At 30.6% G+C, this 25,448-nt stretch overlaps 1 protein-coding gene across 1 annotated transcript in view; it reads right to left on the bottom strand.

Moving 5' to 3' along the window:
* Window positions 1-25,448, bottom strand: part of LOC142330333 (facilitated trehalose transporter Tret1-like) — a 107,877-nt gene that overhangs the window by 8,126 nt on the left and 74,303 nt on the right. The window contains exons 2-3 of the mRNA XM_075375559.1: window positions 16,674-17,293; window positions 7,766-8,122 (exon numbers count right to left, since the gene is read on the bottom strand). Of these exons, the coding sequence (XP_075231674.1) occupies window positions 7,766-8,122; window positions 16,674-17,293 (977 nt within the window). The remainder of the gene's footprint in view (window positions 1-7,765; window positions 8,123-16,673; window positions 17,294-25,448) is intronic.

Below are 25,448 nucleotides of genomic sequence, written 5' to 3'. Positions count from 1 at the left end.
TGCAGCTGATGGATGAACGTAGAAAATATAAGAATGCTAGTGATGAAGAAAGTAAAAGGAACTACCGACAATTAAGAAATGCTATAAACAGGAAGTGCAAACTAGCGAAAGAAGAGTGGATTAAAGAAAAGTGTTCAGAAGTGGAAAGAGAAATGAACATTGGTAAAATAGACAGAGCATACAGGAAAGTTAAGGAAAATTTTGGGGTACATAAATTAAAATCTAATGTGTTAAACAAAGATGGTACACCAATATGTAATACTTTCGTATTTTATACTTTACCTTTCGGTAAAGTCGATAGATGGGTGGAATGTATTGAAAAGTTATACGGAGGAAATGAATTAGAAAATGGTGTTATAGAGGAAGAAGAGGATGTTGAGCAGGATGAAATGGGAGAAACAATACTGAGATCTGATTTTAAGAGAGCATTAAAAGATTTAAATGGCAGAAAGGCTCCTGAAATAGACGGAATTCCTGTAGAATTACTGCGCAGTGCAGGTGAGGAAGCGATTGATAGATTATACAAGCTGGTGTGTAATATTTATGAAAAAGGGGAAGTTCCGTCAGGCTTCAAAAAAAGTGTTATAGTAATGATACCAAAGAAAGTAGGGGCAGATAAATGTGAAGAATACAGAACAATTAGTTTAACTAGTCATGCATCAAAAATCTTAACAAATATTCTATACAGAAGAATTGAGAGGAGCGTGGAAGAAGTGTTAGGAGAAGACCAATTTGGTTTCAGTAAAAGTATAGTGACAAGGGAAGCAATTTTAGGCCTCAGATTAATAGTAGAAGAAAGATTAAAGAAAAACAAACCAACATACTTGGCGTTTATAGACCTAGAAAAGGCATTCGATAACGTAGACTTGAATAAAATGTTCAGCATTTAAAAAAAATTAGGGTTCAAATACAGAGATAGAAGAACAATTGCTAACATGTACAGGAACCAAACAGCAACAGTAATAATCGAAGAACGTAAGAAAGAAGCCGTAATAAGAAAGGGAGTCCGACAAGGAGGTTCCCTATCCCCGTTACTTTTTAATCTTTGCATGGAACTAGCAGTTAATGATGTTAAAGAAAAATTTAGATTCGGAGTAACAGTACAAGGTGAAAAGATAAAGATGCTACGATTTACTGATGATATAGTAATTCTAGCCGAGAGTAAAAAGGATTTAGAAGAAACAATGAACGGCATAGATGAAGTCCTACGCAAGAACTATCGCATGAAAATAAACAAATACAAAACAAAAATAATGAAATGTATTAGAAATAACAAAATTGGATCAATGAATGTGAAAATAGGAGGAGAAAAGATTATGGAGGTAGAAGAATTTTGTTATTTGGGAAGTAGAATTACTAAAGATGGACGAAGCAGGAGCGATATAAAATGCAGAATAGCACAAGCGAAACGAGCCTTCAGTCAGAAATATAATTTGTTTACATAATAAATTAATTTAAATGTCAGGAAAAAATTTTTGAAAGTATATGTTTGGAGTGTCGCTTTATATGGAAGTGAAGCTTGTACAATTGGAGTATCTGAGAAGAAAAGATTAGAAGCTTTTGAAATGCGATGCTATAGGAGAATGTTAAAAATCAGATGGGTGGATAAAGTGACAAATGAAGAGGTATTGCGGCAAATAGATAATAGAAGAAAGAAGCATTTGGAAAAATATAGTTAAAAGAAGAGACAGACTTATAGGCCACATACTAAGGCATCCTGGAATAGTCGCTTTAATATTGGAAGGACAGGTAGAAGGAAAAAATTGTGTAGGCAGGCCACATTTGGAATATGTAAAACAAATTGTTAGGGATGTAGGATGTAGGGGGTATACTGAAATGAAACGACTAGCACTAGATAGGGAATCTTGGAGAGCTGCATCAAACCAGTCAAATGACTGAAGACAAAAAAAAGTATATGGATATAAGGATACTTCAAAGATTTAAAATTTTAATTCCTACTGGCACAAATGACAACTAAGTCAACAACTTATCTATATAATTCAAATTATTTGAAAATTTTTTTCATGAGGTACAAGAATTAATAATACTGTCAGATAATTTTATCAACACAAATGAATTTGGAAACAAGAAGACTAATAGGTTAAAGCAATTTATGATATCCACATTCCATCCCCACTAAAATGAAACAAAGCAAAACAATTTAAAAAATGTATATTTGGGTAGAATATACTATCAGTAAATAAAAAATGCACATGTGTATTTATTTTTTAACTAGATAAATGCAACATGGCATGAAACTGTAATACTACGTGATACTAGCCTGGTAAATGTCATGATACTAGCCTTGGTGGCGAGGGGGGGCTAACATATTAAATGAAATATTATATTAACTTATAACTTCTAAAAAAAAAAAACTGTCTGATTTTAGTCAACTTTCACTAACATTAATCAAAATTTTAATTAAATTATTAACATAATTAAAATTATAAGTAACATCATGAAAACAAGATTCATAAATTTATCTAAAAAAAGTATTTTATAAAAAAAATCTCATTAAATATTACAAAACAAAATAGTAATGGACAATAAAATCATAAGGAAATATTTTTAAAAAGTTTATGATCTTTAAATACACATTCTACAAAATTTGTATTTAGAATTTACTTTTGAACCATAAGTAAAAAAAAAAACATTTTAAGGAAAAGGTGGCGTGAGCCCATGAGTTTTTCATTAATGAAAACCTTCAAAAAATTACCTATTATTTTCTTATTTATTTCAGACACGGAACGGAACGCAAGATGGCGGGAGTTTCTCCCTAGATCTCAGTGCCTAGATCGCATGTCCCTTGCTACTGTATCTTTCTATTATCGGGCGGATTTCATCGGTTATTTAGTGGCGGTTATAAATTTTAAGTTCTATTGATTGATGGATTTGGTAATTTGTGTTCCTATCCGTATGGACCAGCGTGAAATTTATTTACTGGTTCTGACCGTGGGAGACTAACCTTTTGAGCCTAGTAATACCGGCGTGATTCCCCTTCAGTACATCCGCTGAAGTTCTTTCGGTACCAGCACCTATGGGCTAGCAGGAATACGCCTACCGGGGCCCTAATTATTTGGAGGGAGAAATGCGCCCCCTTCTCCGGACGGAGTCGCATATGCTGACTGAATGAAATTGTGGTCTCTTCGTGGGACGGTGTAAGGTGTTGTCTAGGTTTTTATAGTTTTAACAAAATTTAATTGTGAAAACGGTCACTTCGCGGCCGAAATTTTCGCGCAGTTTCCATTTATAGTTTACGCGATATAGAGGCTCCTAAACCTGGTTTGTCCTTTTTTTTTTACTCTCGTACCGCCTCTTCACAGTAGTTCGTATAATACGGCAAGAGGCCGTTTCCTTATACCCTGTGGAGTGGGGTCCTCTCGGCAGATGTCTCGGAGATGGCCATGTTCGGACACGGCCGCTCTCCCGAAGTCTGCGTGCCTGCACCACCCCCACCTCGGATACGGTGTGTAGTCCCGCATCGTAGCGAAGTGACGTTTCTGACGAACCACGGGGGTCCAAATATCGTCCGCAACGCTATGTTTTGGATTTCATAGAAAGGCACCTGATATATAAATCTCTTCCACGTAGGTTACATAATTATAAAAAATTACTGTCCGTGGCGCGAGTGGTAGCGTCTCGACTTTTCATCTGGAGGTCCTGGGTTCGAACCCCGATCAGGCATGGCATTTTCACACACGCTACAAATCATTCATCTCATCCTCTGAAGCATGCCTAACAGTGAACCCAGAGTTTAAAAAAAATAAAAAAATATTAACTGCCACAATATTTATTAAAAGTAGATAAAAGATTTGAAAAAAATGTTTTTATATAATGTCCACCTGTCCAATTTTTACATAGTTGATTAAATTACCACAAAAACTGAATTTGTGTATGGGAATACGGAATTTTTTAGCTGAAAAGAAATGCCATGCCTAACGACCTTCTGTATGTAAAGCTAAGATGCTACCACTCTTGCATGGAGGTTGGCAGAGTGGCAATATTTTTGTTTTAAATAGTGTAACTAAAGATTAATTTACAGCAAAATAATTTTTTTTTTTTTTTTTACATAAAACAAAAAATGCATTTTACAACCTTGAAGTGTGATGAAATACAATTTATGTTTATGCTGCAATAAGTATATTAAATATAAATCGGTTTCAACTTACAAGGCCCCATCACTCAAAGTTTATATTGAATGCATATTTTTGTTGAAATGCATGTATTGGTGTGAGATGGGTAAAATAATTTGGAAGATGTTGGGATGACCTGAGCGGGGGGCTGTTTATCAACTGAACATTTGAGAATTGCCAGGCTGTGTCGAGCATTAGCTTTTGAACAAGGTTGCATAATTATGTGTTGTTTGTTAAATTGCGGTTAACTGTTGAAGAATGTATATTCTTCAACAAATGTATATTCTATTGTCGGCAAAAGTTCAAGGAGAAATTTGAAAAGGAAGTAGCAGTGAAAAGTGTTATTTTGAAGTTAACTGAAAAAAATTTCACAAAACAAGTTTGGCGTTACACCACAAATGAACCTGACACAGGTCAGTTTAAATGAGACAGGTCATGCATGCAGAGAAGCAACAGTTGCAAGATCAACTCATAAATTTTTGTAGAGACCAAGCCGAGGAAAGAACACTTCAATTGGTTTAGCCCAAAAATGAAAAATGTATTGAACGCAGGATTTCCACAAGCTAAATAATTCAGATTATGCTAAAAGTGTTCACTACTGTCAATGGTTCAAAAACTTCATTAGAGACAAGATTACTATTACATAAACTGGTTTTCAGAGATTAAGCATGGATTCACTTTGGTGGGTATGTTAATAGTCACAACTAATGGACCTGGGGTCCTGAAAACCCCAGGTCATCTCTACACCCGCAAAAAATAGGTGTATGGAATGCAGTTTTAAGGTGATAAATAACAGGACCCTTGATTTTGAAAAAACTGTGAATGTTGTGTCTACCAAGAAATTATACCACATTTCATAGAGTTGAAATGTGAACTGCAAGAGAATCAGCATGCCTGCTGGTTGCAACAGGACAATTGCCATACAGCTCACTCTACTAATGAAATGTTACAGGAATGTTTTGATGAAAGAATCATTTCTAAAGGATTGTGGCCATCCAAATCCCACAATTTTTTTTTAAATTTAGTATTGCCACCTTGGGGTTAATTTTTTAACATTAATTTATTTTATTGAATTACTCTCTTTGAAGTAAGGGGGCCCACAAAATCAAAAATACTGAATTGAAATATTGAATTTGGAATTGCAATTCCAAATTACTAAAACTTATTTTTGTAAACGTTTCACAAAAACGCCCCTTTAATGTGAGGCCCCCAATTTAAAAAGGAAAAACAAAATGATTTTTTTGCAGTTTCAATTTTAATTTATTTAATACTAATTTTTCAGCACATAAATGTCATTAAATTATTTTCTAGCTGGGAAAGTCATGCAATACTTTGCCACCTTGTTTACTTATTTGTACAAAGTAAAGGAAGCATTATGATCACAAAAGATGTTGATTTTCAGATTTCAACGGAAATATCCACTTTGACCATCCATGAATACATATTGACTAGTTTCGGCGTGATGTCTACGTATGTATCTCGCATAACCAAAAAACAATTAGCCGTAGGATGTTGAAATTTTGGATTTAGGACTGTTGTAACATCTAGTTGTGCACCTCCCCTTTTGATTGCAATTGACTGAACCAAAAATGTCCAAGAAAAAACCCAAAATCCAAAACTGTTGGATTTTGGACTTTTTCTAACTTCAATAATATGCCCTTAATGAGAACTTTTCAACGATAAATAAATTTTAATTAATGAAATATCTGGATCTCATCAGTTCTAATCAGTCTTCATCTCCTTTTTTTTAATTTAAATATATTGATTTATTAATTATTAACCTCCGATTGAAAAAAAAAATGTTAACAACAAATAATAATTCAATAATAACAATAAAAAAAAATATGAAAAACATCAGAAGTTATTAGTGAAATAAAATTTTATGTACTTTAAAAATTGTATATGTAATTTAACAGGTATACAAGGAAATCATGTAGTGTTCACATCAATTTTTTTTTATTGTTATTGAATTATTATTTATTTTAAAAATTTTACAATCGGAGGTTAATAATTAACGTAATAAAACATATGTACATACAGAGGTCATGCCGAAATTAGTCAAAATGGATTCAGGGATGGTCAAAATGGATATTTCCATTGAAATATTAAAACTAAATCTTTTGCAATTACAATACTTCCTGTACTTCGTACAAGGAAGTAAAAATGAAGAATAAAAAAAAAAACATTTTTTACTATTTTTTTTTTAACATGAACTTCAATTACAGTTGTGTTAAACTAGCAATAAAAAGCATGTTAATAATTAAAAAATTGTTACAAAAGCATTTCCTGCAGATGAGAATTGTGGACATATCCAATTGAAATTTAAAACAACTTACTTTGACCCACTGGTTATGCAACATCAGAAATAGCAAATCGTTGATAAATCTTAACCAATCGCTGAACAAGCAGTATTTTAATTGTTGCCATAAGAATATGTGTCAACAGAAGAACATGCCATTTACTCTCATTGCTACCTAATACACTGTTTAACCTCTACAAACAACGGGAATAATTTATAAAATGTAGCTTTGGCCATTAGCATTTTAACTTGCTTCACACTCCTCAATTTTCAGCATGATACTCACAAAGACATTCTAATCATTGTGGAACATGATGGTAACATAACCACAGATGTAGTTCATCATCTTACCAAGGAACCAAAAAAATCCTTTATTTAAATTTTATAAAAAATAAAAACTTTTAACAATTAAAAAGATGTTTCCATTCTTAAAAATTGTAAGTTTCATTTACTTGTCACCTTATTACAAATAACTAACAATTGACTTTTTATTAGTTTGTTGTCACCTTCAAAAAGTCTTAATTTAAAAAAGAATTAACAGTAAAATTTCATAAACTTTAATATGACTTGTTTTTTTAATTTTATTTAAGTAGAGATAGGCCTACAACATTTCTAACAATTTGGTTGACGATTGTAAGTAGGAAAGCATAGGTAAAGTTTTTTTCTTGATAAAAGTAAGAAAAGAAATCTTGTACCTTACGTTTTCCAATATTTTTGAAAAAAATTATTTGCACAAAAATATTTTTGATGATTATTATGGTATCATGAAAAACATATTTAGTTACAATAATACAATAATAAGCGATGATGAAAACATTATATGAAAAATTGTCAAATCGGGAATACCAGAAGAACTTCCTCTACAAAATGAATAAACAATCATGGAAATAATCCATTTAGTCAAGATTAACACTAGAACACATAAAAAAATACATGTTGCTTAAATTACAAACCGTTTTTTAAATCGGTTGAAAACTAAAAACAAGCCGCTTTTAACACTAGAAAAAACAATGTGATATAGCAATTCAAGAGATAGATCTCAAGAGAATTATTGTTCATAATTTTATTGTTACTATCATCTAATTCAACCTACTGGCCGATTAAGCGAGTAAACCATTTCAGTGACACTGGTTTAAATCGATTTATAATTATGTAATTATTAGGTTTGAATGCAACTGTTACAGGAATACGTATGTCATAAGGATTCATTTTATGTCAATACTTGTGAGTTTGAAATTTTGAGAAGATAATTGTTGAAATGAAATCTGTATTTTATGTTTGACAATAACAATACATTATTATCTGGAATTAAGATAAATAAATAATAAATCACCTTAGTTTGTGCAAAGTAAAATAATCCTGCTAATATTTCACAAAAGGCACAACCAATCGCCGATGTCAATAATAACGGCCTTCTTCCGATACGATCAGCGAGTGCTGCTGTAATGAACATAGGTAAAAATAATAATAAACCCAATAATATGGCATAATGTTCTGATTTTAATGAAGATCCTTCAGTACTAGAAAATGTTTTTTGTGCATAACTTAGTACTCCTAAGTAACCACTAAGAAATTTAGTAGTCGCAGCAACTTGTAAAATGAAAAACGCTTTACGACTGCTAGGAGTAGCAACTAAATCCCACCACGTAGCTTTCTGACTCATGTCTTCTTCAACGCTGTCCTTTATTTCCTGTAAATAAAAAATAATAATAAAATCAGTGGTTTTATTTTAAATTCAAAAGAATTTTTATCGTTTAATAATGAATTCTGTTATATTAAGTAGTAAACAAAGAAATGACTGAAAAAAATTAGTATTTCACCAGTTTTTATACATAGGTAATTTTCAAATACATGAATAAATTTAACACTTTTAAGATTTGTTATTAAGTATCAGTGATGTGAACTTTATTGACATATATGTAAAAAAAAAACTTATATAATTATGGTTTTCCTTCAATGAGACTGTTTTGAAAGCAGAAAAATATTTACAGATATCTTAAAACAGAACTGACTGTGGAACATAATACATATTAAATTACTTTGTTATAAATCAAATCAATTTGTTAACTTTAGATAACTAATAATAGTCTTAATAAAAAATATTAAAAACAAATAATAAGTAATAAATAATAATAATTACCAAAGCCTTTTAGGTTTTAAAATGAAAAATGATATAAATTACAATATATAACTGGTTGAAGTTAATTTAGCAGGACTTGAGAAGTCAAATTAAATGTACTATACCATACACATTTTGAGATATTACCCTCTTGTATCATCTTACTGATCAGCAATAAATGACCAACTAAGTGACTACATTACATTACAATGACTACATTACTACATGTATGTAATCAAATAATATACTTAGTTTATGTGATTGAGTTTGTTCATTCAGTTTAATTCGGTGGGTTTGTAAATTTGATATTATTCAACTGTGCTGAGATCTTTGTATTTATGAATTACATCTAATAATTATTGTATATACGATAAATGTCTTTGTATGTACATCTTGATTCTTATGAGGCGATCTATGAATATTGACCAAGTTATATGTACTACCAGTACTGTTCCTTACATACAACTGTGAGTAAATGGTGTGTCCAGTCTGCCCTATATAGTATTTAGTGCAATACTAAATTTTAATTTGTACTTATGTGTACAAATCATAATAAATGAACAAATGTAGATTAAATTAATTATTCAGTTATGCACATAAAGTGATTTCCTAACCTTCATTCAATTTACCAGATATTCTGCTGCCAAATAATTAGCTATGAAAGGTCTTTCAAAAAAAGTTCTGATAATATGAAAAAGAGTCTGTTATCATATTTTGTCATGCTGTTCAATGAAACCCAATATTTTGAGTTGGTTTCCTCCCTCACAACACATGTGTACTTATTGAACTATAGTTTATTTTAATGTACATTTTGAACATGTCAAGTCTTCATTAGAGTTTAAAAGAAAACAATAAAAAAAACCATTAGTTTATTCTATCATAAATAAATCATTATATTTTAAACATTTTATTACAGTAATATGATATATCATTTTGTTTAGAATAAAAAATGTGATTTAATCGAATAAATAAATCTTTAATAGATGTTTATATGAAGTTTATATATGATTTACAGCAATGTAATAGCATTAATGAACATTATTTAATCAGTTCAAAGCTTAATTTGAACCAATCAATGTTACAAATAGTCAGAATATATGTATGAATCAGCACAAAATTTTAAAGAAACATTTAATAAATTTTTTTAATGTTTCAACTGAATTTTTTATATAACATTAATACATAAAATATTTGTAATATATGCTTCATTATTACCTGTATTTGTATTTATACAGTACGTATTGTAATATTTAGCCAATACATTATAACTTTATGTAGTTTTTTTTTAAATAGCTGAAATGAAAGAAAATAATCAGTTATGCCAGATTTGAAAAATTATTTCTGCAATAATTAAAAAATTAAAAATAATTGTGATTTTTTCAGCAGGTTCAACTTCTTTTTAATTATAAAAATATTTTTGTTGAATTATTAATATTAAATTAACATAAAATATAAATTTAAAAAATAGAAGGAATTTAAATTTTGATAAATCTTATATTGTTATGTAAAACATAAATTCTGATTTGTTAGATGTAAAAAATTAAAAACAGGTGAATAATTTGATAAAAAAAAATGAAATAAAGACTCTTATTGATTAATGGAATGCAATTACGTTTAATTAAACATGAATAACTCAAAAGATGCACATCAAAAAGACTAAATGCATTCAAAATCAGAGTGTAAAATCACATACAGGAAAATTAGTGATATTCAGCAATGTATAACTAAGTAGCTTTCTTTAAATCATTTTTATATATCATTGAAATTAACAAAACAATAAACTTGAATTTAGTTTCACTGATCATTATTTTAATAACTTCATTAAAAGCGTAAAGAACTTCTACTTTTATTCATTTTAGGTAACAATTACTGAAACGTGAAAGCTAAATATACTTTCAGAATAATGAATCAAAATAATAATTCATTTAACTCTCTTCATTAACCTTGACATACGTTCTTTCTTTTCTTTTTGCACTCCGAGGTCATTCAGCACATTAATTATAAATATTAAATTTACAAAAATATAGGTGAACCAAACGTCATTTTGAATAAAAATTAATTTACAGAAAATTAACTATCCGAATTCATTCTATCCACTTAAGAAATTGTTTTTGTTTAAGTAAATGAGTATAGTTTTATTTATACATTTTGCAATACAGAATGCAATTGATATATGTAAATTAATTTTTTTATGATGCGATGCAAAATTTTGAAATTTTAGAAAATATAAGTAAATATTAAATGAGCCAGTTACATTTTAGGAAGAATTATTGGGTGATTGTGCTACCATCTGTTGTGAATCCAAGCATTATAGAGTCAAGTATAACTGCAAATAAAGCAGAATAGACATTACTACTATATGTTGTTTTTATACTATTTTTAGAGATTTACACTCCATCGATAAATTGTGAAAGGTTTTATCATTTAAAAAAAAAAAGTAATGCACATTACTTTTACAACATAATAACGTAATAAAGTAATAACATGATAAAGTATAAGTTTTTTTACTAGTTTGTTACTATATAGTGTTGCATGATGCAATTCTTAAAATTTTATCAGTATGGATTGTAATTTACAAAAATTATAAATCTTATCTTTTTTAAAGTAAGATGCAGATTTAAACCAAAAAAAAAATTGAATAAGCAAGAAAAATTTTTGTTTTAAGTATTTTGAATTTCTGTAGTTAGAAAGTTCATATTTATCCAACAGGGATATCTGCTGTAACAGTTATCTGGCCACAAGACAGATAACAGATACCCAGAAAAGTTTATAACCGATCACTTCCTAACCCACTATACCAAACGCATATCAAATCTACAGTACCCTCATATCCTTTCATGGACCTTGAAGGATGTGATTTACATCAACAAAACCTAACTGCGGATGGTTATAAAAAACTGAAATGGTTTTGCAAAAGAGGTGATCTACCCACAGAGGAACTGTAACACCCCTTCTAGAGTATAATTTAGAGACCTTCCAACTTTCTCATCCTCCCATTGGGAGATCTCTACTTTTTATCCTAGTTGGGAACAGAATATTATTAATCGAAGACTGACCAACTTAAATTCATCAATCAATGAAAATCAATTCCTCCTGAAATTAAAATTCCATCTGAAAAGATTGTTCAATAGAAAAACAGCACTCTTGCCACTCTCAGAATTATCCAACACGTAGCTAACTGAACTATAAAACATTCAGATGACTCCCAACTGGATAATTAGTATTAAATATACGCATATGCTAACATATGAGAAACTAAACACTTTTAAAAATATTTATGTTTATTTTAGTACTTGTACAGCAACAAACTGAGAAAAATGACTAGAAAATTAAATAACTGAAACCTTTACGCATGGGAATATGAAAATGGAAATTTGTAGCACGTAAACAATCCCATACCTGGCTGGAATTCAAACCCGGGACCTCCAAGCTGAGATGTTACCACTCTGCACAAAGATTGGAAGAGAAAATTTTGAAAATGTTACCTCATAAAAAGAAAAATAAGGTTTAATTCTTAAAGTAATAACGGGATAATTTCTATCATGTAATATCATGCTCAAAGTTTTGCAATATGGCTGAATCCCCAGCTATATTTGGAATTAAGGCAATGAGTGCGCTGACAGTGTGGCAAAGTAGGCTTGTTTCCAGCCTCCTTTCACCAACTGCGTCGCTTCAAACAATCTTGTTTCCTGAAGAGGGTGGTTCATGATGAATGGCAAAGTGAATGGAATGCTAACATGAACAATAAACTTCACTCAGTTAAGAACACTGTGTCACTATGGAGCTCCTTATGCAGAAATAACCATCAAGAGGAGGTTATTATTTGCCGTTTGCAAATAGGACACACTAGGCTCACTCATGGATATCTGATGACTAGACACACCAATTTGTGCTCACTGTGACTGCCAACTTACAGTGTACCACATCCTTGTGGATGGTATCTGTAATGCAGCATTGTGTCACAAGTTTAAACTAGGAGCCAACTATTCTAAGGGATAATGAAATGTTATCTTATGTTTCACGATTTCTTAGGTCCATTTATATCAATCATTTATATTCAAATATATAAATTACTGTAGTGTGTTCAAACTTTTCATGCCATTTGCCGTAAAGCAGATGGTAATTTTATTACTTTGAGATATATAATGTGATATATCTTTGTGTTTTGGTTTTGCTTTTAACACGTTACACTTTTTTTACTTTCCAATGTATTTTTGCGTGTCTGGATTTTTTGTTTTTAATTAATTTTTAATTGTCCATTTTTTTAACATTTATTTTTTACAAAACATATATTGTATCCGGACGATGATAACATAAACGATTTTTTCGCGCATAAAAACCTAAAAAAAAAAACAAGTTTTTTTTTCAAGAGCAAGCTTCTGGGATTATCATTCAAATCAGATCTCCATGGCCGAGTGGTAGTTTCTAAATTTTTCTCAAGTTTAAATCCTTACTAGTGCTAGGCTTAGCTTTTCTCTTAAACTACTCAAGTTTTATTCCATACTCCTCCAATACACAAACTTATAATAAAGCTTGTGGTAATGGAAATGATTAAATAAAAAAACTTTAAAAATACCAGTACTTTGTCAATGGACCATACAATAAGCCATCTGAGGTTCATTAATTTAATGTTAGATTCTTAATTTAACATATGAGAATACAGAGCGAGAATACATGAAAATGAAAATTAGAAATGCAGGAAACTATGACCAAAATGAAACGAGAATTTCAACTACAAAAAATTACTACACCTATTCACAATCAAGAATACCATCTACTTTATTGAAATTAGTGAAGATAGGCTATAAATAATTTCCTAAAGTAATCTTCATCCTTCATCTAATAATGTTTTAGAGCAAAAAACAATACTTTTTTAGATTCATACTCTGTCAGACTGAAATGTTTCTTATTTAGTCTACATCTTTAAAAAAGTTTATTGAGAATAAAATAACGCATCCAATTTTGTATTGTAAATGACCTTATGAACTTATGGTTATTTGTTTTTTTTTTCTTTAGAATTCGATGCTTATTTTAATTAAAGATTTTTGTTTCTATACATAATATCCATTTAACTATATCTTTAAGAAAATAAAATGACTGCATATCAATTTATGATTTCACAAAAAAAACTCTATATTTTTTTTAGTTTTTAGAAAGTATCTTTTTTTCAAAAGGTCGTCTATTACTTACATATCTTATCATATTGACTTGTGACATAACTGACACTGGAATTATTATATAATAACCATTATATCTGAATAAAATTAGGCTAGTGTATCATAATTAAAAATTGAGAACAGTAAATCACTAACATTTCTTTGTACTGACAATCATATATAATATTATCAGTAATCTTTCTTTCTTTAAAAAAAAAAATAATAAATCATAGTTATATTAATACAATAATATTCAAATAACTCAATTATATGTGGTGGTGTTGCATGGATCATATTGGAAATGATAGGTATGCAATCCACACATAGAAAAATGGAGGGCAGTTGCCAAGAACTATTAAGGAAAATTATGAAAATAAATTAAACAGAGTAGTAATACACATTAATAAAGAAAATAATAATATAAAAAAGAGGTGGTTGTAATCCATATTAATATATATTACTAAGGAAATACAAAGAAGGAGAAATTAATTTGTTTTCACACTGTTCCAGTATTTTTTATTACATGTAATGCATCTTAGGTAGATAAGGCATCATGTCAAGAGTTGTTCTCTCAGAATAATGCTGTTCACTACATAACCAGTAGAAAACAGAATGAAGTTGAGATGCATTTTCGGTATAGATTTATGCATTGTGAGCTTGGGATGCTAATAAACAATAGTTTTATACTCTGATCAGTAAAAAAGGTACAGGAAACCACTTCACTTATAGTGAAATGGATGCTTGTATTTTATAAGAATGTATGTCATTTCCAGGAAGGATTAGTGACTTATGCTAATGTTTTCTAAAGTTGTATAGTAAGTATACATCCAATTAAAATGACTCAACACAGAAATACTATGTAATAAAATTGATACAGAATTGTGAAGTCATTATTTGAAAATATATATTAAATAAATATGAAGAAAATTTAGTTTTATCTAATAACTATATTTAATTAACCATTAACGGAATAATAATGCCTTTGTAAAATGAAATGTTTTAATTGATAACACTTGTTCTGCGACAAAGAAATAATGTAGACCATGTGTCGCACAGTTGTTCCATCCCTTTACCAAATTTTTTTTTAATTGGAAAGGGAATTTTCTGCAAATCGCAGTCGAATAAGTAATCCAACAATCATATGGGTGCTGATCATAACGTCAGAATACATATGATCATATTCGTTTCTGGACTTGGTATTAAATAAGGAAGGGAAGGTCAGGGAGGTCAACCTCTGATGACAGCGTATCTGAGGCCTCAGACATGGCATCGTCTTCCTCTATTTCGGATGCCAGTGACGTTCTGCGGCTGACATCAGTTGATGAAAGTTTCGTCGGTGCTGTTAGCATCTTTGCTAGGGAATCTAAACTAATAAGCGATGATGTCTCCGTGGCGGATGAGCCGGACTCTATCTCTACTGCAGTACTGGGACCAGCTGAAATAGATGCTCTCACCGAAGCTGATCTTTGCGCTTTTGGAGGCTCTATTGGTACAGGTTTTATATTCTCTACGTCTGGTGGTTTCTCAATAATAACTTGTACCTCCATTTCCGTAGATTCAGATTTTCTTGTCACAATTTCTTTAAGCTTGTGAGTAGACGACGGAGTGATAGCCAAATAAGCTTTTACGTAAATCTTTACTGATTCTATCAGCATCTTTCTTGATTTTGTCACACTCTTTGCTCTTTTTCCTCTTCGCTTGTGGCGAATCGGAGGATTCTAAACGAGGGTGTTTACGTGCACCCTCTGCCACATTTGATTGTTCAATATTCATGAACGGTTGATCCCTTCTATAGCAAGGCTAGCTGCCGGGGTACATCCCCACTCCAGGGCTACTAACCTTGGAGGTCCGATCTGGTACTCCGGTGGAACCGGCATATGTCCTAGCAGAGGGCGGATGCGCAGTCTCTGCACTGACTCCAGGCTCCTACTCACCGAAGCTTTCAGAGCTCCCATGCACCGACATACATGGGCACCATTGCTACATGCTTGCCATCACAGGGGGCATGTGGACAACGGAAGGGTCTCCGTTACACCTGCAATAATATTGACCCTGGCCGCCACATCGCCAGCTCTAAGAGTGGTATGAGTCCATTTCCAAAATCGTTTATTATTCAATTTCCTGCAGGTAGCCGAAAAATCCAGTCCGTTTAGTGACCTGAAGTTGGAAACAGGTCAAACGTAAAAAAGCATAACCAAGGAATTAACTCGGAGCCCCGTTAGCCAGCTATATGTAATGTACGTAAGTACAGCTGTTGCCGCCCTGTACGTGGAACATAGATGTTGTGTTCCGGACGTGGGGATTATCTACCTCAGGGCAAGAATATATTATAAAACATTAAGAATATATTATAAATTTAACATTTAGAATATATTATAAAACGTTAAGATACATACATAATTGATATTTAAAATATTACAAAATCTGGTGACAGATGAAAATGTTCAAAAATATTGCATGGTAACCGACATCTTGAACAGAAATTTTAAATGACATGATTTTTGTTCATTTCCTCTTTTAGGATTGCAATCCTGGGAAAATTCAATAATTCTTTTGTTTTAAATTAAAGCATAGTATTAATATGCTATGCAAAATACATAATAAATAAGTACTTAATGTGAACAAAACAGTTTTCATTTCTTTTCAAAAAAAAAAAAAGGAAGTGTGTTATGTGTAAAATATAATTAACAAATATTAACAAAATAGAATGTCTATGATATTACAGCTGAAATATTTAGGAAGCATCCTAACAAGGATCTTGTTTTACATATTATATGTTAGTGTGATAACAATTGCGATGTACTGTTATCATTACATCATTATTGTTACCATTTTCATTATCATTCCATCAATTAATTCACCGTTACAGAAATAATCTGTCTACAACAGATGTATATTTAAATTGTACTCACAAAACAATAAATGTTTTTAAATATTATGTTAATATTATAACGGTCAGCACTTACCTTAAGATCATCTTTAATGTTCATTTGCGTTTGCTCCTTGTGTAACCACATGAGCGCTTTTGCTGCTTGGGCTTCTCTATCCTTCATCATCAGGTAATATGGAGATTCTGGCATAAATATGAACGTTACAAGAAACAATATTGGGATTACCGCGTTAAATATGGCCAGAGTCAAATAAGAGACATAAGGGCCTATACAATATTGCAATAAAATTCCTAAATAGAGCATTCCTTGGAAAAATGTACTGATCGAACCGCGAATTTCTTTTTCGGCTATTTCACCTAAATACGGAGGATTGACCGTACAAACGACACCAACTGCCATTCCTTGAATTATTCTACTGATACATAACACAATAAAATTTTTACTGAATATAATTAATAGCCAACTTATAAACCACATGGGTGCTGTAAATAATAACATATTTTTACGGCCCCATACGTCAACAAGGAAACCACACGGAACTGGTGTTATCAAATTTCCAATTTCAATTAATGATACCACCCATGACAATTGATCATCACTCATATTAAATTCTTTATTTTTATCCTCCTCCCATATTAACATTGTTGGTGAAGTCCATCCGTAAGCGGCTCCAGTCATTAACACTGGCAATGAAGCTGAAACAAACAAACAATATAACTTTAGATTTTATTTTTTCCAACTTAAAAATTTGCTTTTTATTTAATATTAACATGTGTGACTCATTTACACAAGTAACATATAGACTACTTATTTTGTATCAATTATTTCCATTTTATATTAAACAACAAAAAATAAATCCTGAAAGTATAGAAAGAGAGCACAGGAAAAGAGATAACTAGCATGAAAACAACCAATTATAATAAAATTATTACTTAAAAATATTATACTAATTTAGATTTGCCGCACTTTTTACAATAAAAAAAAAATGTAGCAATCTAGTTGTATGAAGAAAAGAATTTATCAATTTTATAAAATGTATTATCAATTAAAAATTATTTTAATTATTTTGTGAATTATGTAGTCTTTTATTGCGTTCAGAAGTTTTTTCATTAATTTTACCCACAAATACTTAGAGGGTTTTTTTAATAATAATACTGTTCAACTTTGTATTATGAGCACAGATATTTACATTCTTCTGTAAATAGTGATAGGACAAATATTAATTTATTCAGATATTCTAATACCACCATATCCATTAGTGATAACTTTCTTTTTTTTTTTTTGAGGGGAATAACTATTAAGTAGAAGTTGGGAGGATGCTACTAATCATCAACGACTGGAATAATCTGAACACCAGGATTGACACCTTGTAATGGTGCCTGTTTCCTAACCACACAGTTATGAAAAACAACAATATATATACATATATATGATAAATGGAAGGAGTATATCTTGAGCTTCTCTATCAAAATAATCAGTACTACATACATATAACATGATTTTTCAAAATATTCAAATTTTATATACTTGCATTCAAAATGTTGAAATCTTTAATACTTTTTAGTATTTGAGTAATCATTTATAACTCTTTCAATATTTTTAAGGTTAAATATTTTATATACCTAACACTTTCACGACTGTCAATAAATGTAGAAAATTCTACTTCTTTTTACCACATATTAAATGAGAGAACTACTTTAATATAGATTTTTATGAATTTTAAAAATTGTTTGAAAATTAGTACATGATATGATATGGCACCCTCATAAAGCAATTCCCATCTAATATGGGACATAACCATGCCCTGATCAATTGCTGTATTTAATTTTTCATTATTTACAACATTTTTTTTTTTTAATGTGTATATACCAGATACTACTTTACCAAATATAAATTATGAACATATTTGTCCGATGCTAAAAAGAATTTACAATTAACATTTTCATTTAATGTATTAAATGAATGTAATTAATCTGTTTTTCCTTTTATTAAATTTAATCTGAAATATAATTAAATATGTTTATATAAATATTAATTTCTTCATATTTCGATATTCACGGGCAAAGTATCCATCTATCTATAAGGCAATTTAGAGAGAGGTAATGCTAACTGAAAAAAATTTTCTGCAAATAAGGCAGTGCTAACCTGTATTATATTACTTCTCAGTTTACTTATGTATATCATAAATAAAATGATTTGTGGTCTTTATTCCAACATTGTTCTCCATTTTTGTCTTTTTTTTAAAGTAAATTTCAAATTAAACACAGTAAGCAGTTCCAGTTGCTCTTAATTTTCTTCTTATATTATAAAAAAAAAATAAATAGACATTAAAGAAAACTTCAGTGAAATCCAAAACAATAACTTTTTTTATTACCAGAATTTAAAATAAAATTTTTTTCCAAAATTAAAAATTATTTATCCTTTAAAGTATTCTAATAACCATACCAGATGGTATAGCCAAAGTGTACAGTTTGCGCAAGCATTTCAATAATCTGTATCCCCCAAAATATTTTGAGCTTCAATTTATTCCATAAAAAAAAAAAATCTGATCTTACCTTAAATATAATTTGCAAAGCAGTAATACAAATAAAACTAAATTAAATTTTCATTTTTTAGTATAAATAGTCATAATATTTTTAGATAAATCATAAAAAAAAACATTTAATAAAAATTAAACATTCTCAATTACATCTTACTTTGTTTTAATAATAAAAAAGTGCTATTTATGCTTGAATTAATACTAGTTTTTCACGTATTAATTTGACTGTCGGTGTTCAATAGATGATAGCAATACAAAAAGGGTTGGTGTATGATTGAAGAAAATCAAACAATGAAAAATGATTGGGCTTTATTCCTGTCAAGATGATATAATCTTCAAACAAAAAAAGATTAACAAGACAAGCAAAATGTAATATAAGCGAGATTTTTTTTTACTACTAGAAGAATAATTTCTTGAATTAATGATATAATAACAAAACAAACTAATAACGTATACGTAACACAAACCGCATAATGAAAAGCAATTTACTAATACAAATTAGATAAATCCAGTTTCACTTGCATTGTTTCTTACAAATCCACAAATGACACCTTAATTGTAAACCAGATTATTACTCCATAACACGTCAGAGCACTTTTTAATTAATTTCTTTAAGGCCAATGTCAATAAACTGCAATGCTTTATATTTACTATTAAAAGAGTCGTTGATTAATAAAAAACACTGTTATTTTTTCACAAATCAGTTAACAGCAACTAAATGTTAATAACCCAGCTATATTGATTATTATTTTTATTTGTTAAGCTTTAGTTATTAATAACTAACCTAATCACAACTTCTATTAAAAGTACAACAGTAATTGTCTCTGGAAGCAAAAAATTACTGTATGTCTTTATTATGGGAATTTATTCCCAAAGTTGAACACTGTAATCTACAACAGTTGTTCAATGATTAAAGAGACAAATAAATGTAGAAAGATTATTGTTTTTTCAATGGCAATCAAACTATCGCTACTTTTCAACACAATCCTAGAATAAATTAAGGGGCTTATCCCATCTTTCTATGAGCTTTGTTGTTTCAGTAGAAAAGCTTACTTATTCCAGTTCACCTCAACCATTATTGTACCACATTCTAGATCCACTTATTGTTGCCATATAAAAATTCTTTTGAAAACAAAACAAAAAAAAAACTGTTGATGTGAGAGCATCTCTCAGCTTCTATCTTGAGCAATATGGAAGGATTTATCAAGCAGAATTACACCATTTGAGAAAGAAATAGAACATTTCCTCCTTATTGCAGGTTTTAATTTATTTTCTAGTACATCACAACAGTACTCGCTGTTGTATGCAGTTATTCCAAATTATCGCACTAAACTTAACACTACCAAATCGCCATCAGCAATAACTTTACTGGCTGACATATAGATTTGAATTTTTTCTTGACAGGAAACTCGGAAGTTTCCATTTCATAATTGATGTTTGAATTAAGACTCAAACCAAAATTTCAAGTCACAATTAATATCCTAAAGTTTAATCACAAGTTTTAACGAGATAAAAAGAGATCTTTTGAAAAAAATTGGAGTTTAATTTCCATTCAAATTAAAATACTCAATTTCCATGGCTACTCATTAGTCAGTATTATGATATCTAAAGTACTTCTTGTATTCATAATATGTTCAAAAAGAAGCAGACAAGAATATTGTTTTTTGTTTAGTCTTCTACATGCACAACAGATAAATATACGGTTAATGATATATTTAGTAGACGAAACTCAGTTAGACCAATAGAGATCGCTAAACTCATAAACTCAGAGAAATTCAGTTTTGAGCAACAGGGTAATTATCAGATAGGCCAGGGAGAACAACAATAAAAAAAAAGAATTATCAATCTACATTACCTAATCTTGTTACATTTAATGAACACTTCTCCAGATCAAAACACAACTTAAAATAACATTTTTCCTTAGATCAGGAACAGTGAAACATGTTATGAAAAAAAAGATGTTTTATAATATCAGTTTTTACTATTGAATGTCATTTTTACACATGACGGAGCAGAGACGGTATATGTTTGGGGTAAGAGGGTGTGGGTGTTACAATTTTCTTCAAAAACTACTGGACCGATTTTGATGCGGTTTTTTTTCATTACATAGGAATCACTTCAGAGCAGGTTCTTAGGCACGTTTTACGGTTACAGGCCATCAGGGGTCGCTGCAGTAGATGTGTTTCTCTAAAACGGCTGGGCCGATTTTAATGCGGTTTTTCGCATTACGTAGGTATCACCTCAGAGCAGGTTCTTAGATTAGTTTTACAGCTATAAGCCGCCAGGGGGCGCTGCAGTAGATATGTTTCTTCGAAACGGCTTCGTGGGTTTTTAAAATTTCTTATTTTATTACTCCTCTATTAAATTTTTAACAAGCTTTAAAGCAGAATGTGTATCAACTTGTTAGAGTATAAACTAAAATCTTATTTCAGAAATTCTGAAATTTTTTTATAACAATGTTTTATCAAAATAATAAAAGGTGAATTTTATTACAGAACTTAAATTTTCATATACATATTTTATCACAGCAAACTTATTTTCATCGTTTTATATAATTTATATATATATATATATATATAAACAAAATTCACAATTTATAAATATTTTGTAACGGAAATTTGTTGTGATTACATTTAATCATTCAGTGTATTAAATCTACTTAAAAAAAAAATTACGACTCCAATATTTGGTGGGAAATTTATCGAACACAAAGGGAATTTTTAACTAGTGGCCTACTGATTATTTTTACTGTCATTCTATCTGAATACTGTTCATTGTATAAATACATAAGATTCGTGCTTTTGAATTACTTCGCTTTTTTAAAAGTTATATTACAAACTGAAGAAAATTTATTTAACGAACGTAAAAATTAATGTTATTTCCAAACTAATGAACGTGAAATTAATTATTCAGGGATTCACGTTTGAATTTACCAATCGATCGACAAAAAATAAATTCGAAGATACTTAAATGGAAAAATAATGAGACCAGATATGGGTCGATACACGATTTTTGATTACAGAAATGTATAGAAAAGAGGAAAAATAAGAAGAGGCAATATATTTATTATATACCTATAACTGCCCGTTCTAATTTCATCAATTCATTTTCGGGAATACTTATCTGTGATTTATGAAATATTAACATAAATCGTGCAGCTACGATGTTCATTCTCGTCTCAACAATAAAAAAGTTCAACTACAAATATAGCACGTTTTGTAAAAAAACAGATACAGTCAAATTGTGCGTTAATGAAGATGTTTTTAAAAATAAATAATTCGGATATTTCACATCCGAATCGATCATATCTATTACAACCAATACAAAATGAACAGTATGCAATGAATAATGTTGTTCATAGTAGCGGTCTTATCTTATCTGGTGTTCAGCGTAAGAGCTGCGGTCCACGCTCTGCTGGTTACTGATAAACTTAAAAACTAATATTCATCTATCACGTTTATATCACACGAAGAAATAATGTACAACATACAGTTTCTAAATAAAAAAATAAATATCAAAAGTCTACATCAATCGCAGTGTTTAGGAAAAACCCTTTCTTACGGATAATCGTATTACCAAATATATTTTTGTATAATCGAATACGCATGCGTAAACGTAGCGAATAACATGTGGAACGGATAACTTGTTGCATATTTTAGATTGTTTTCCCAGCAAAAAAAAAAGCGAGTACTTCCATGTGGATTACCCGTAAAAAAAAAAGCTTTAGTGTAATTTTTGGGATCTTAATTAAATAGAAAAGTTGGTGGTTTCTTATGTAATGTGAGCAGGGAAATATGATGAAACAGATCCCAGAACTGTAACTCCAGTAGTTTTTCAAATATCCGACGTAAAACACAAAATTCGGTGTCGAACAATTTTTTTTAGTTTTGTTATGTAGCTTTGTTATGTACTGTAGCTTTGTTAAATGATTAATAAATGCGGAAAATTTTTCCGGCCTCTGTGGTGCGAGTGGTAGCGTCTGCATCTTTTACCCCGGTGGTCCTGGGATCGATTCCTGGTCAGGAATGACATCTTTCATAGGCTACAAATTTCTTTCAATTCGAGCTAAAAGATCATAGCAGTCGATGCCCTCTCATTAAATAATAATAAAAAAAGATTTTGTAACAAAACTAGTAGAGAATTTATGTCTGAGCAAATTAATGTAAATTTATAATTTAAACTTTCTTCTAGGGTGTCCCATATAAAACGCAACCCAACCTTATATTGGTAGGTATTGGAATAATAAAAAGGCATGTGTAAATGTAAATGTAATTTTTACTATTACCATCCATTACCTTACATTTAGAGTAAATGTTGGAAGTGGCCGCCATCTTCTTGAATACAAGCTTCAATTCTTTTTACAGCGTTTCTAGCAACTTTTTTCAAAGTTTGTGGCTGGATATTTAATACAGCTTGTTGTTCAATATTGACTTTCAATTGTTCAAGTGTTCGTGGTTTGTTGCTGTAGGCTTTTTCTTTGAGGTAACCCCGTAGAAAAAAATCCGCCGCAGTCAAATCTGGAGATCTTGGTGGCCACAAGCCTCAACCGATAACACGATTACCAAAGAATTCTTCAACGAAATCAGAAGTTGAACCTGCGTAGTGCGATGTCGCACCGTCATGTTGTAGCCAGCAGTGTGTCTTCCTCTTCCAACAGTGCGCTGAACTGAAATAAAATATCCTGATATCGTTCTGCATTAATGGTGTTCTCGAAAAAAATAGGACCGATTATTTTCGCTCAACTTCTGCGGGTGTAATTGTTTTTCGTGATAAACGTGGGAATTTTCAGTACTCCAAATTCTACTGTTTTGGCTGTTTACGTAGCCATCCAAATGAAACCGTGCTTCATCTGTGAAAAATAACGAATCCATAACATTAATTCCCTCACGCAGAAATCGACGGAACCGTTGACAATATTGTAGCCGTTTTTCTTTGTCGGGCTCAAGAAGTCGATGAACCGTTTGAATGCGATAAGGTCGTAATTGTAATTGTTTGGTCGCCCGATGAACAGTTGATTTAGACAAATTAATTTCAGCAGTTTAAACTTCTGATCGATTTATTTGGCGAGGCGAGTAATCGGTCTTTGATTTCAGTGACTGTATCTGTATTCAACACTGACGCAGATCTTTTGTGTTCCTTGTTATTAACAGAATCAGTCTCTCTAAATTTTGCAACTGACCTTAATACTGATGTTTTGTTAGGAGCTGGTTTATCTAGGTACACATAGCGAAACAAATCTTGCACTGCAACCGCTGATTTCGTACTGAAGTACGACTCGACAATGAAAACGCGTTCATCTAGCGAAAACACCATCTTGTCTATAGCAATACACTGAACGTTATGATTGCATTGTTGTTACTATCGGTAGTGTTCTACTACGTCGCCGCGATGTTCAGATGTTGGACGAGTCCATTTCAGTAACGAGTAGGGGTGTAAGCTTGACTTTTGAAATTTCGTGGATGAGTGATTGATGGGTTGCGTTTTATATGGGACACTCTGTATTTTCACTGTAGAATATATCCTGAAAGTTTTTCTTTTTCTTCGTGGACACCTGTATTTTGTAAATAAAGTTCTTTTAACCTAAACCACAGAGTTGAGAAATTATTCTTTAAGTGGAAACAGGAAGTTAAATTTGGTAAAGTGCCCGTAAAATGTACAATGGTTATATCCCTTAGTTTTGCTCACACTATGGTACACTAATCATATCATTACTTGAAGTAATTTTATTTTTTAACTGCCAACAACATTATGTTGGCTTTTTGTATTCTCCGATCATTATCTAATCGATAGGTTTATATTTTATTTTATTACTTATATTCATTAACATATTATTGAAAAAAATTCAAATAAAGTGCCCTTTATTTCAAAATATCTTACATCATGTTAAGCGTAGAAATACTGACTGGTTCACAAATTTGTTTTTGGATCGGATAGAACTTGGAAACGACGCCTTATTGTTAAGTTATTTAATATTTTCCTTTTTTTTAGTTATATCCATCCATGTCTTCTCTGACTTTATTGTTACTGTGTACATGTAATTTAATAGGCCTACAAGGAAGTCATGTGGTGTCTACATCAGTTTTTTCTTTACGTTAGCCTAGTTTACTTTCAAATAAAATTTCCCTTACGAATTAGCACACATCAACCGTATTAATTTTAAGTTATAATTTATAAATGAATTTTGGGTTTAGGCCTTTAACCTTTCTAAAGTTATATCAATCACCTGATAGAAATCGTTTTGGCAAAAGAAATGATTAAGTTTGCCAAAATCAGCAAAGTCCATATAACAGTTTCGTCTATTTATTTTAGTT

This window comes from Lycorma delicatula, chromosome 9, assembly GCF_047948215.1.
Source record: "Lycorma delicatula isolate Av1 chromosome 9, ASM4794821v1, whole genome shotgun sequence".
Lineage (NCBI taxonomy): Eukaryota > Metazoa > Arthropoda > Insecta > Hemiptera > Fulgoridae > Lycorma > Lycorma delicatula.
Note: the sequence above shows the minus strand (reverse complement) of the source record. Positions and strands in the feature narration are given on the sequence as shown.